The 14,830-nt window shown below is 49.2% G+C and overlaps 1 protein-coding gene across 1 annotated transcript; it reads right to left on the bottom strand.

Annotated features, from left to right (window-relative positions):
- Nucleotides 1-9,757: 9,757 nt before the first annotated feature.
- Nucleotides 9,758-13,570, bottom strand: LOC143903198 (uncharacterized). Its single transcript, XM_077416656.1, has 3 exons — nucleotides 12,408-13,570; nucleotides 11,890-12,337; nucleotides 9,758-11,782 (listed from the first exon to the last, which is right to left on the bottom strand). Exons 1-3 carry the CDS (start codon nucleotides 13,568-13,570, stop codon nucleotides 9,758-9,760), a joined length of 3,636 nt encoding a protein of 1,211 aa, XP_077272782.1.
- Between the last annotated feature and the right edge of the window lie 1,260 nt (nucleotides 13,571-14,830).

Genomic DNA, 14,830 nt, shown 5'->3' with positions numbered 1-14,830 from the left:
GAAATCAACGGCTCCATTCTTCTTAGATACAACAGTGATCAGAGACAATGATAAACTCATCACTAATTGGTACAGGAAACCTACATTCTCGGGTAGATACACCAACTTTTTTTCTAGCTACCCCTTTAAATATAAATTAAACACGATAATTAGCTTGGTTGATCATGCTATTCTACTGTCGGACAAGTGATTTCATTGTAAAAATTTAAAAACGGTTAAAAAAATTTTACTACATAACAGTAGACAGACAATATATACTTCTACACTCAGAGCGAATTGCGGGGGTCGGGGGGGGGGTACGTTCCCCGCGGGGGGAACGCCATAAGAGATGGGCGAGGGGGGTCCGGGAGGAGCACGTGGTGGGGGTAAGAGTGGGGGAAAAAAAGAGTGGGGGCGGACGAGGAGTGGGGGAAGAATTCCACTTCTGGCCTCAGGTACTCTGGAGGGGAGCGGGGAAGGGGGGTACCGCGAAACCGACGGTGCGCGAGGAAGGAGCGTCGTCGATCGCGGCGAGGCGCGTACTGTCGCCCGGGTCGGACGTGGTTTCCGGCCGCCCGTTTCTTAAACGGCGAAAATCGCGAGTCGTCCTCCCGCGAGAGGGAGCGTCGATCGCGCGCTTCTTCGCCCCGACGGGCCGGACGCGGTTTTCCGACGTATCGAGAGAGAGACCGAGAGAGAGAGAGACGATACCGCTCTCTTCGTTCACCCCGAACCGTTACGTTTCGCTAATAATATTTTTTTATCGCGCGTCCGAACTCGTTCAAGGTCGCTGTCGACGTCGCGTCCTCCTTTTGTTTTTCTCACGCGAGTCGTCCTCCCGCGAGGGGGAGCGTCGATCGCGCGCTTCTTTGTCCCGACGGGCCGGACGCGGTTTCGCGAATAATATTTTTTTATCGCGCGTCCGAACTCGCGTTCAAGGTCGCTGTCGACGTCGCATCCTCCTTTTTTGTTTTTTTCTCATCTCGATCGACGCTGCGAGCGGTCGTCGTGTTTTCCCGCGAGGGGGAGCGTCGATCGCGCGCTTCTTCGTCCCGACGGGCCGGACGCGGTTTCGCGAATAGTATTATTTTATCGCGCGTCCGAACTCGAGTTCAAGGTCGCTGTCGACGTCACATCCTCCTTTGGTTTTTTTGCGAGCGACGCGGCGAGCGGTTCGCGGAACACGCGCGACAGACTCGAGTCAACGAGGCACGGCGGTAATATGTATTTTATTTGTTAAATTTAAATCAAATTAATTTTATAAAAAAGATGTATAATGTATAAATTAATGAAACTTACGATTAAACATCATGGGGAAGAGTATATCCCCGACCCGTCAACAGACGGAAACGGAGCTCGGACAACAGCATGAACAACGCCATATTATCCGGCGGGTCACGCCGATCACCACCCGGTAAAAAGTCGCACTGACCGATGCGGAAACGTGGACGAGTGTAGGTAAAGCCCTCATCCAACCAGTCGGGCACCACCAGCGTAGGAGGGGCAGTTTCCTCCACCGTACTGGCAGCCCGGAGTTTCTCCAGAGACACTACACCTTTAACTGGCACAAACTGCTCGAGAGGAGTCATAATCGTAAAAAAATTGAAAAAGACGTTACGCGACGGAGAAACAGTCTCGAACTAAAGCGACTCGTTAAATTATATAAAGCTAGCAGTCATAATCAGCAAAAAAAAATGCGATAAAAATAATACCAAGATAGTACCAGATGTGGTTTTCCGACCAGCCTCGTTGTATCGAGAAAAACCGAGAGAGACGATACCGCTCTCTCTTCGTTCACCCGAACCGTACGTTTCGCGAATAATATTTTTCATCGCGCGTCCGAAGATCGCTGTCGACGTCACATCCTCCTTTTGTTTTTCTCGAACGATGCGGCGAGCAATTGTCGTTTTTTTTCCGGGGAAAGAGTTTATCTCTGGGTATGGAAAACCAAAACGTTGAGATAACGAACGCGTATAAAAAGAGTTTTGCTCGCGACGGCGCGGCATACGGTGACGCGGATTGACAAATGTATCGTGACAGAGCGGTGCGAACCGATCGGAACGGGAATAAGTTGTTTTTTAATGCGGTATGAGCGACGAGTACGTAGAACTTTGCAAACCGGTGTTTAATCCTAAAATTAGAAAACCGATCGTAAAAATAAGCGAACCGCTCGTGAGGAATTGTTGCAGATCGGATTCGTGGAGAGTCGACGTAACAAGATATCTGATCCGTCGCGAAATCGGAATCGCTGATCGCCAATTAAACAGGAGGTTTTTCTATTGCCAAATATATTTGAAAAGAATAGAGGACGGTATTTATACGTCTAATTGATTTAGACTCGACAGCGGTGATAATGTAGCAATAGCAATGTGCGTACTCGCGAATGAACGATCACCGTTATTACTCGTCCCGAGGAATCAGACGGCGAATCGCGCTGTTACGAGCCCATGCCCGCGTTCTCGTCGGATTCGGACGAAGAATCGGCGAGACTCGAAACGTCGTTATCGTCAAACGCATGTGCGTTGGTGGTGGTGAAGGAGGACGCGCGATGGAATCTGGCGACTCATCATTTGCGGAGAGAGATCGGAGCGCAAACTGCGCGCGAGCGCGCGTGGATAGAGACGACGATGGTAAATTCCGCTAGGGCGCACGATTATACGCGTAAATTGCCGCTCAAATATCATCATTATTATCAGACGGTGCTCGGAGGAGAGAAGCTACGTAGGATTTACACCTGCGGGTCTCGTCGTCTTTTCGATCGAGTGAAATTCTGTGTTCCCGAGGGTGAAAGGCCCTTCTGGATAACATGCAGAAAGAGTGCAACGAATTGCTCGCTGCGGACGTCCGCGACGCGGACGGATATCGCGCGTGGAGACGACGATGCGACGAGTGTCTCCAGCTCCTGCGGGAGAGCTGTCGAGTCGGACGCTCCGGAGGGCGAGGCAACACCGGAGCCGTGACCGCTCTGATGGCTCGAATAGCGCGACTGGAAGGTTCGAGGGAGGATCTGCGTCGGCGATTCGAACGCGCCGTGGGTGCCGGTTTGGACGGTGAGGGTGCAGGTAGCAGCAGCAGCAGCGTCAGCGAAGGATTTTCGTAGGTCGAGATCGATACGGCGTTCCGAAGTCGCGTGCTCACAGGCGTTGCGACGAACTCGACGAACATTGAACCCGCGCGATTTCTCGAGGATGCGAAGGGCACCGTGCTCAAAAAAGTGCAGGACAATTTGAACAAACACACGTATTTGAAGATAAATGTCATGTTCAATGAAGAATTCGTAGCGAACGATAAGATCGACGTGAAGAGTATCGTTACGCGGAACAAACAGCTCCTCCAAGCGTCCAATTTGAGCGAGTGGTACGATAGGCGCGTGCGCGACGCAATTCTAGTAGGGTTGGACGAATTTCAGAAACGCGACAGCGGATGGGCGTTGTCTAGAATACTGAACCTAACGGTGAACGTGAACAAGTGTAATCCCATGCGCGTGGGATGTTGGATGGAAATACCGCAAGGTATAAGACTTAAAAAGGCGGTGGTAAACGTGCGATCGGAGAAGGACACGTGTTTCGCACGCGCGGAGGACAAACGCATGCGAGATCACTGTCATCTAACCGGACGTTACAGAGGTCCGGCGCATGTTCGTTGCAATCTGAATTACAGAAACGTGTACGTGATTCCCGTGTTCCACAATCTTCCACAATCTGTCGGGTTACGACGCGCATTTCATCATCGAGAAAATCGCGAACGATTTCGAGGGCGAGGTCGAGCTCCTGCCGCTTACGAAGGAAACCTACATATCGTTCTCGAAGACCGTTAAGGAGACGCAGACGGATGGGACACGGGATCGGTACGTTAAGCTACGATTCGTGGACTCGTACAAATTTTTAGCCGCGAGTATCGAAACCCTGGCGTCCTATCTGAGCAAGGACAAGCTGAGAATAACGCGCTCGGAGTACGCGGATTTGAGCACGGATCTCGATCTGCTCACTCGCAAGGGAGTATTTCCGTACGAGTACGTCGACAGCCTGGACAAGTTGCGGAAGACCGATCTTCCACCGCGCGAGGTCTTTTACAGTTCCCTGACCGACGAGACCGCGAGCGAGAGCGACTACGAGCACGCGACGAGGGTCTGGCAACGTTTTCGCGTGCGAGATCTCGGGGAGTACAGCGATCTCTATCTCAAGACCGACGTGCTTCTTCTGGCGGATATCTTTGAAAATTTTCGGGACACGTGTATGGCGAGTTACGGGCTCGATCCCGCGTATTATTATACGTTGCCGGGGTACACGTGGGACGCAATGCTGAGATACACCGGCGTGCGTTTCGAGCTGCTCACCAACATCGACATGGTGCTGTTCGTGGAACGTGGAATACGCGGCGGCCTCAGTCAATGTTCGCTCAGGTACGCGCGAGCTAACAACAGGCACGTACCGACATACGATTCGTCCCAGCCCGATACGTATCTCATGTATTACGACGTGAACAATCTGTACGGTTGGGCTATGTGCGAATCGCTGCCGTACGCGAATTTCCAGTGGCTCGACGACCCTAAGAATTTTGACGTGACGACCGTGCCACCGAACGGCGATGTCGGTTACATTCTGGAGGTGGATCTCGAGTATCCTGGTGACCTGCACGACGCCCACGCGGACCTGCCGTTGTGCCCAACGCGCAATAAACCGCCCGGTAAGCGGCAGGAGAAACTGCTCGCCACGCTCTACGACAAATCGCGCTACGTGACGCACTATCGAAATCTGCAGCAATGTCTGCGACTGGGTTTGCGACTGACGCGAGTTCGTCGCGTTCTGCGATTCACCCAGTCACCTTGGCTTTGCGGCTACATCGAGTTGAACACAACGTTCAGGACTCGCGCGAGCAACGAGTTTGAACAAAATATGTACAAACTGATGAACAATGCCGTCTTCGGTAAGACGATGGACGATGGAGAACGTGCGCGATCACGTGGACGTGCGTCTCGTGACGCGATGGGAAGGCAGGTACGGCGCGGAGGCGATGATCGCCAGACCGAACTTTCACAGCAGGAGCGTCTTCTCGGAGAATCTCGTCGCGATCGAGCTGCGAAGGCTCGAGGTGAAATTCAACAAGCCGGTCTACGTGGGAATGTGTATTTTCGAAATATCCAAGACGCGCCTCTACGAGTTTCACTACGACTACATGGCGCCGCTCTATCGCGATCGGTGTCGAATTCTTTACACCGATACCGACAGTCTGATCTATTTGCTGGAGTGCGAAGACGCGTACGAGCTTATGAGACGCGACTTAGACAGATTCGACACGAGCGATTACGCGGAGAATAACGCGCACGGTATGCCGCGCGTCAACAGGAAAGTGCCCGGTTTGATGAAGGACGAGAACATCGGCGCGATCATGATGGAGTTCGTGGGCCTCAGAGCGAAGATGTACGCTTACAAGGTACTCGGATGTGACGACACCAAGAGAATAAAGGGCGTCAAGAGAAACGTAGTCGCTAAGAAGATCACGTTCGAGGATTACGTGGCGTGCATGCGAAACGCGCGCGAGCTGAAAACGCACCAGTCGTGTATACGCTCGTGCCTGCACGACGTTTTCACCGTGTCGGAGCAGAAACTTGCTCTCAGTCCGCACGACGACAAACGATGCGTAAGGTTGGACAGCGTGGAAACGCTTCCCTGGGGACATTATACGGAATACCGTTGTAAAAAAAAATAAAACAATATCATACGTTTTCTAAAAAATTGTATTATTGTAAGATCAATACGTAAAAAAAAAATACTGATAAATATGTATACTTTTTTTTCGACGTTTCTGATGATACATCGAGTCAATCGGAAACGGACGAAGTCAGTGAAGTTACAAATGCATCTCAACCGGCAAGTGGATCTATGAAAAAAAAAATGGAAAGCCGATTATAGATTAGTTGTTAGTGTAATTTTTTTTATATCTGATTTATGATTGGTTTATAAGTCAGATTTACTGCCTGAGTGAATGTCAGTAATTACGTCATTCTTCATTCTGTAACTTGTGTTGAATATTGTAGATATTTAACAATTGTTTTTTTTATCATATTACTCGTATAACATATTTTTATTTTTTTTCGTATAACATATTTGTATTTTTTTTCGTATAACATATTTGTATTTTTTTTTCATATAACATATTTGTATTTTTTCTCTACGTGAAAAAAAACAACGAACGATGTCGTTCCTCTTCACACGCGCCTATTCCACAATTTCCACAGTGTACATTACGAGCTACCGAGTGCGCAAAAATGGTCGGTCGCGAGAACGCGATAAACATTGCGTACCGCCGAATGCGTAAGAATGGCCGGTCGCGGTACCTCTTAATTGAACAAACAGAGAAACGGCGAACGATTGACGAGAGAGCGAGACGGGGAAGGAGCGATAACGCGGAGACGCTTCAGCGCGAATGACCCGACGAGCCGCTGCGGCGCGAGGTGCGGTTACGAGCGATAACGCAAATTGTTCTAATAATGTTTTTTTTCTTTTTTCTATTTTTTTCTTACGTATTGTATAAATATAAATAACACTTTTATAAATAATGAAAATTTTTTTATGCAGCATACGGATATTATAACATAAATTTATACGACTACATGCAACATAAATTATTTTGTCGCGAGAACGCGATAAACATTGCGTACCGCCGAATGCGTAAGAATGGCCGGTCGCGGTACCTCTTAATTGAACAAACAGAGAAACGGCGAACGATTGACGAGAGAGCGAGACGGGGAAGGAGCGATAACGCGGAGACGCTTCAGCGCGAATGACCCGACGAGCCGCTGCGGCGCGGCGCGAGTGAGCGATAACGCGAGGTGCGGTTACGAGCGATAACACGAGTTGTTCTAATAATGTTTTTTTTTTTCTTTTTTTATTTTTTTCTTTTTCCATTTTTTTCTTACGTATTGTATAAATATAAATAACACTTTTATAAATAATGAAAATTTTTTTATGCAGCATACGGATATTATAACATAAATTTATACGACTACATGCAACATAAATTATTTTACTGCAAACACCCACTTTTTTTATAATTACTAGACACTACAGACGCGCGCGCTATTTAGCTTTAACGTTATGCTATTACTATTACACTATTAACCCACCTTGATACACACACACACACACACACACACACACACACACACACACACACACACACACACACACACACACACACACACACAACTGACAAAATATACAATGACAGCTGCAAATGAAGTAAGCGCAGCAAGAGAACCAATCGGCATCGTGGAAAAAAGTGACAACAATACCTACGACATGCCCTTTTTAGAAAAGGAGTCACTATATAATTACCTATCTCCGATCCGCTGATATTTCGCGTGGCACTTCGAGCCTTGCGTGACGCGACCAAAATTCAGAATTAAACGATTTTATATTTATAATAATGATGAGAGATCGCATTAATAATAATATTAACCTCGCGACACAACGCGAGCCGACGCATGACAGTCCCTCACGGGATGAAGCAAGCTCGCGGCGCGGCAATCAATCGAGATAGCCAATCAGCATCGCGGAAATGAGGCTTCAATTTTACGATACAAACGAAATTCACTCAGGTAACACGCCTTTTTTTAAAGCGGATGTAAACATATCCTTCTAACTTCACTTTTCAAAAAATTATGGCGTATTCCAAACTCGTTGAATTGTGAGTGCCGCAACGCTCATCAAAGCTGGCTGTGATATGAGCATCATTACATCAGCATATTACAACCACTTTGTGAGCAACGCGAGCACGCTTTCCTCTTTGCAGTCGAGAATACAATCTCCAGAACGTCTCTCATGTTACATCCTTTCGCGTTTCCGCACGGTGTAAACGGAGAGGGCGATGCGTAAAACGGCAATCAAAATCGTCAAAAATGGCTGTGATATGAAATTCAGAGGAGCAACACGTCAAAATATATTTGGCAATAGAAAAACCTCCAATTCGATTGGCGATCGGCGATTCCAATTTTCGCGACGGATCAGATATCTCGTTACGTCGACTCTCCACAAATCCGATCTGCAACAATTCCTCACGAGCGGCTCGCTTACACCGTATGCCGCGCCGTCGCGAGCAAAACTCATTTTATACGCGTTCGTTATCTCAACGTTGTCTTTCCCCGGAAAAAACGACGACCGCTCGCCGCGTCGTTCGAGAAAAACAAAAGGAGGATGTGACGACAGCGACCTTGAACGAGTTCGGTATTATTCGCGAAACGTACGGTTCGGGTGAACGAAGAGAGCGGTATCGTCTCTCTCTCTCTCGGTCTCTCTCGATACGTCGGAAAACCGCGTCCGGCCCGTCGGGACGAAGAAGCGCGCGATCGACGCTCCCCCTCGCGGGAGGACGATTCTTTCCCCGAAATAGCGAGAATCGCGAGTGCCACGCGAAATATCAGCGGATCGGAGATAGGTAATTATATAGTGACTCCTCTTCTAAAGAAGGCATGTCGTAGGTATTGTTGTCACTTTTTTCCACGATGCCGATTGGTTCTCTTGCTGCGCTTTCTTCATTTGCAGCTGTCATTGTATATTTTGTCAGTTGTGTGTGTGTGTGTGTGTGTGTGTGTATCAAGGTGGGTTAATAGTGTAATAGTAATAGCATAACGTTAAAGCTAAATAGCGCGCGCGTCTGTAGTGTAATAGTAATAGCATAACGTTAAAGCTAAATAGCGCGCGCGTCTGTAGTGTAATAGTAATAGCATAACGTTAAAGCTAAATAGCGCGCGCGTCTGTAGTGTAATAGTAATAGCATAACGTTAAAGCTAAATAGCGAGCGCGTCTGTAGTGTCTAGTAATTATAAAAAAAGTGGGTGTTTACAGTAAAATAATTTATGTTGCATGTAGTCGTATAAATTTATGTTATAATATCCGTATGCTGCATAAAAAATTTTCATTATTTATAAAAGTGTTATTTATATTTATACAATACGTAAGAAAAAAATAGAAAAAAGAAAAAAAAACATTATTAGAACAACTCGCGTTATCGCTCGTAACCGCACCTCGCGTTATCGCTCACTCGCGCCGCAGCGGCTCGTCGGGTCATTCGCGCTGAAGCGTCTCCGCGTTATCGCTCCTTCCCCGTCTCGCTCTCTCGTCAATCGTTCGCCGTTTCTCTGTTTGTTCAATTAAGGGGTACCGCGACCGGCCATTCTTACGCATTCGGCGGTACGCAATGTTTATCGCGTTCTCGCGACCGACCATTTTTGCGCACTCGGTAGCTCGTAATGTACACTGTGGAAATTGTGGAATAGGCGCGTGTGAAGAGGAACGACATCGTTCGTTGTTTTTTTTTCACGTAGAGAAAAATACAAAATATGTTATACGAAAAAAATTCAAATATGTTATACGAAAAAAATACAAATATGTTATACGAGTAATATGTTATACGAGTAATATGATAAAAAAAACAATTGTGAAATATCTACAATATTCAACATAAGTTACAGAATGAAGAATGACGTGCACGTGATTACTGACATTCACTCAGGCAGTAAATCTGACTTATAAACCGATCATAAATCAGATATAAAAAAATTACACTAACAACTAATCTATAATCGGCTTTCCATTTTTTTTCATAGATCCACTCTCCGGTTGAGATGCAATTGTAACTTCACTGACTTCGTCCGTTTCCGATTGACTCGATGTATCAGAAACGTCGAAAAAAGTATACATATTCATCGGTATTTTTTATACGTATTGATCTTACGATAATACAATTTTTAGAAAACGTATGATATTGTTTTATTTTTTTACAACGGTATTCCGTAATGTCCCCAGGGAAGCGTTTCCACGCTGTCCAACCTCACGCATCGCTTGTCGTCGTGCGGACTGAGAGCAAGTTTCTGCTCCGACACGGTGAAAACGTCGTGCAGGCACGAGCGTATACACGACTGGTGCGTTTTCAGCTCGCGCGCGTTTCGCAGGCACGCCACGTAATCCTCGAACGTGATCTTCTTAGCGACAACGTTTCTCTTGACGCCCTTTATTCTCTTGGTGTCGTCACATCCGAGTACCTTGTAAGCGTACATCTTCGCTCTGAGGCCCACGAACTCCATCATGATCGCGCCGTTGTTCTCGTCCTTCATCAAACCGGGCACCTTCCTGTTGACGCGCGGCATACCGTGCGCGTTATTCTCCGCGTAATCGCTCGTGTCGAATCTGTCTAAGTCGCGTCTCATAAGCTCGTACGCGTCTTCGCACTCCAGCGAATAGATCAGACTGTCGGTATCGGTGTAAAGAATTCGACACCGGTCGCGATAGAGCGGCGCCATGTAGTCGTAGTGAAACTCGTAGAGGCGCGTCTTGGATATCTCGAGAATACACATTCCCACGTAGACCGGCTTGTTGAATTTCACCTCGAGCCTTCGCAGCTCGATCGCGACGAGATTCTCCGAGAAGACGCTCCTGCTGTGAAAGTTCGGTCTGGCGATCATCGCCTCCGCGCCGTACCTGCCCTCCCATCGCGTCACGAGACGCACGTCCACGTGATCGCGCACGTTCTCCATCGTCTTACCGAAGACGGCATTGCTCATCAGTTTGTACATATTTCGTTCGAACTCGTTGCTCGCGCGAGTCCTGAACGTTGTGTTCAGCTCGATGTAGCCGCGAAGCCAAGGTGACTGGGTGAATCGCAGAACGCGAAGAACTTGCGTCAGTCGCAAACCCAGTCGCAGACATTGCTGCAGATTTCGATAGTGCGTCACGTAGCGCGATTTATCGTAGAGCGTGGCGAGCAGTTTCTCCTGCCGCTTACCGGGTGGTTTATCGCGCGTTGGGCACAACGGCAGGTCCGCGTTGGCGTCGTGCAGGTCACCAGGATACTCGAGATCCACCTCCAGAATGTAACCGACATCGCCGTTCGGTGGCACGGTCGTCACGTCAAAATTCTCAGGGTCGTCGAGCCACTGGAAATTCGCGTACGGCAGCGATTCGCACATAGCCCAGCCGTACAGATTGTTCACGTCGTAATACATGAGATACGTATCGGGCTGGGACGAATCGTATGTCGGTACGTGCCTGTTGTTAGCTCGCGCGTACCTGAGCGAACATTGACTGAGGCCGCCGCGTATTCCACGTTCCACGAACAGCACCATGTCGATGTCGGTGAGCAGCTCGAAACGCACGCCGGTGTATCTCAGCATTGCGTCCCACGTGTACCTCGGCAACGTATAATAATACGTGGGATCGAGCCCGTAACTCGCCATACACGTGTCCCGAAAATTTTCAAAGATATCCGCCAGAAGAAGCACGTCGGTCTTGAGATAGAGATCGCTGTACTCCCCGAGATCTCGCACGCGAAAACGTCGCCAAACCCTCGTCGCGTGCTCGTAGTCGCTCTCGCTCGCGGTCTCGTCGGTCAGGGAGCTGTAAAAGACCTCGCGCGGTGGAAGATCGGTCTCCCGCAACTTGTCCAGACTGTCGACGTACACGTACGGAAATACTCCCTTGCGAGTGAGCAGATCGAGATCCTCCGTGCTCAAATCCGCGTACTCCGAGCGCGTTATTCTCAGCTTGTCCTTGCTCAGATAGGACGCCAGGGTTTCGATACTCGCGGCTAAAAATTTGTACGAGTCCACGAATCGTAGCTTAACGTACCGATCCCATGTCCCATCCGTCTGCGTCTCTTTAACGGTCTTCGAGAACGATATGTAGGTTTCCTTCGTAAGCGGTAGAAGCTCGACCTCGCCCTCGAAATCGTTCGCGATTTTCTCGATGATGAAATGCGCGTCGTAACCCGACAGATTGTGAAGAACACGGGAATCACGTACACGTTTCTGTAATTCAGATTGCAACGAACATGCGCCGGACCTCTGTAACGTCCGGTTAGATGACAGTGATCTCGCATGCGTTTGTCCTCCGGTTGGAACATTTTTCGACACACGTGACAATGCGTCGCGCACAGAAATTCGCGTTTCTCGTCCTCCGTAAGTTCTATCATAGATATATTGGTGGAGAATTTAATCTTAGCGCGACGCGCGAGAACGCGAAGCTCGTTAACGAACCACGAAACATAATCCTTGCCGCGACGATATCTGTACGTGGATACGGTATCGTCGTAGGTGCAGCACAGATAGTAACCCAGGCTGAACGGTACGTGACGCTGATAAGCGTATCTCGCCCTCCTTTTGGCATTCTCCCTCTCCCATGGTTCAAGAAGACACTCCAGATCCGCGTACACCACGAAGGGGAGTCGCTCCTTCCTGTCGTGATTGTCGAAAGACAGCCACTTATTGTCCTCGTTTGGAAGAACGATGGCGCAGTCGTTCATTCGACCGCAGTCGACGCTGTGAGCGGCCAACTTTTCGCACGTATAGAAATAGTGTAGGCATCTGCGAAGTAACGCCATATATTAAATAACATCTCTCTCCGTTCCCTTGTTCCTCAGTTTTTTTTACTTACCGATCGCAAACGTGCTTCGCGCAGCGGCGCACGGTCAATTGTGAATTCACCAATCGCGATAGATTTTTTATCCAGGCGAAATGACCCCCGTTGACGACGCCACGCAACGTATCGCGCAGATGAAGGAGATTTACGTGTCTATCCCTCTTATCGTCGGTTAACCGCAGAGGCACGATCGCGTTGTCGTCGGCGCCCCGTCCGTACTTATCTTTCTTTCCTATCTCTTTCCGAGTGGTGAACACATTGATCGATACGTCATTCTGACGTTCGAACTTTCCGATGTGTTTCAGATCTATGGGGAAGTTTATCCCGTCGAGATTCAGCACCGTCGCGTAATCGGGATACGAGACGCATCGTTCCGCGTTCCGCTCGGCGGGATACAGAGCCGCGACCACCGCGCGTGCGAAACACGTGTCCTTCTCCGATCGCACGTTTACCACCGCCTTTTTAAGTCTTATACCTCGCGGTATTTCCATCCAACATCCCACGCGCATGGGATTACACTTGTTCACGTTCACCGTTAAGTTCAGTATTCTAGACAACGCCCATCCGCTGTCGCGTTCCTGAAATTCGTCCAACCCTGCTAGAATTGCGTCGCGCACGCGCCTATCGTACCACTCGCTCAAATCGGACGCTTGGAGGAGCTGTTCGTTCCGCGTAACGATACTCTTCACGTCGATCTTATCGTTCGCTACGAATTCTCCATTGAACATGACATTTACCTTCAAACACGCGTGTTTGTTCAAATTGTCCTGCACTTTTTCGAGCACGGTGCCCTTCGCATCCTCGAGAAATCGCGCGGGTTCGATGTACGTCGAGTTCATCGCAACACCTGTGAGCACGCGACCCCGGAACGCCGTATCGATCTCGACCCACGAAAATCCTTCGCTGACGCTGCTGCTGCTACCTGCACCATCACCGTCCAAACTGGCACCCACGGCGCGTTCGAATCGCCGACGCAGATCCTCCCTCGAACCTTCCAGTCGCGCTATTCGAGCCACCAGAGCGGTCACGGCTCCGGTGTTGCCTTGCCCTCCGGAGCGTCCGACTCGACAGCTCTCCCGCAGGAGCTGGAGACACTCGTCGCATCGTCGTCTCCACGCGCGATATCCGTCCGCGTCGCGGACGTCCGCGGCGAGCAATTTGTCGCACTCTTTCTGCATGTTATCCAGAAGGGCCTTTCACCCTCGGGAACACAGAATTTCACTCGATCAAAAAGACGACGAGACCCGCAGGTGTAAATCCTACGTAGCTTCTCTCCTCCGAACACCGTCTGATAATAATGATTATATTTGATCGGCAATTTACGCGTATAATCGTGCGCCCTAGCGGAATTTACCATCGTTGTCTCTATCCACGCGCGCTCGCGCGCAGTTCGCGCTCCGATCTCTCTCCGCAAATGATGAGTCGCCAGATTCCATCGCGCGTCCTCCTTCACCACCACCAACGCACATGCGTTTGACGATAACGACGTTTCGATCGGTTTTTCTAATTTTATAATTAAACACCGGTTTTTGCAAAGTTCTACGTACTTGTCGCTCGTACCGCATTAAAAAACAATTTTATTCCCCGTTCCGATCGGTTCGCACCGCTCTCTCACGATACATTTGTCAATCCGCGTCACCGTATGCCGCGCCGTCGCGAGCAAAACTCATTTTATATACGCGTTCGTTATCTCAACGTTGGTTTTCCATACCCAGAGATAAACTCTTTCCCCGAAAAAAAACGACAATTGCTCGCCGCGTCGTTCGAGAAAAACAAAAGGAGGATGTGACGTCGACAGCGACCTTGAACGCGAATTCGGACGCGCGATAAAAAATATTATTCGCGAAACGTACGGTTCGGGTGAACGAAGAGAGAGCGGTATCGTCTCTCTCGGTCTCTCTCGATACATCGGAAAACCGCGTCCGGCCCGTCGGGACGAAGAAGCGCGATCGAAGCCCCCCCTCGCGGGAGGACTCGACGACCGCTCGCAGCGTCGCTCGAGAAAAGAAAAAACAAAAAGAAGGATGCAACGTCGACAGCGACCTTGAACGCGAGTTCGGACGCGCAATAAAAAAAATATTATTCGCGAAACGTACGGTTCGGGGTGAACGAAGAGAGCGGTATCGTCTCTCTCGGTCTCTCTCGATACGTCGGAAAACCGCGTCCGGCCCCCGTCGGGACGAAGAAACGCGCGATCGACGCTCCCCCTCGCGGGAGGACACGACGACCGCTCGCAGCGTCGCTCTAGAAAAGAAAAAACAAAAGGAAGACGCGACGTCGACAGCGACCTTGAACGCGAGTTCGGACGCGCGATAAAAAAATATTATTAGCGAAACGTACGGTTCGGGGGGGTGAACGAAGAGAGCGGTATCGTCTCTCTCGGTCTCTCTCTCGATACATCGGAAAAAGAACAAAAAAATAAGCAGCCAATCGCTAAC

This window comes from Temnothorax americanus, unplaced genomic scaffold (assembly GCF_048541705.1).
Source record: "Temnothorax americanus isolate GAGA-0224 unplaced genomic scaffold, ASM4854170v1 Scaffold44, whole genome shotgun sequence".
NCBI classification, from domain to species: domain Eukaryota; kingdom Metazoa; phylum Arthropoda; class Insecta; order Hymenoptera; family Formicidae; genus Temnothorax; species Temnothorax americanus.
This window is presented reverse-complemented; position numbering and strand designations above follow the sequence as displayed.

What these genes read in the sequence shown, in the direction of transcription:
- LOC143903198 (XM_077416656.1), bottom strand. Translation starts at nt 13,570, where the DNA reads ATGCAGAAAGAGTGCGACAAATTGCTCGCCGCGGACGTCCGCGACGCG. An exon ending in GCGAAGCACGTTTGCGATCG is followed by an intron (nt 12,338 to 12,407) that starts GTAAGTAAAAAA and finishes GTTACTTCGCAG; the next exon opens with ATGCCTACACTATTTCTATA. An exon ending in TGTGCGCGACGCATTGTCAC is followed by an intron (nt 11,783 to 11,889) that starts GTGTGTCGAAAA and finishes TCTGAATTACAG; the next exon opens with AAACGTGTACGTGATTCCCG.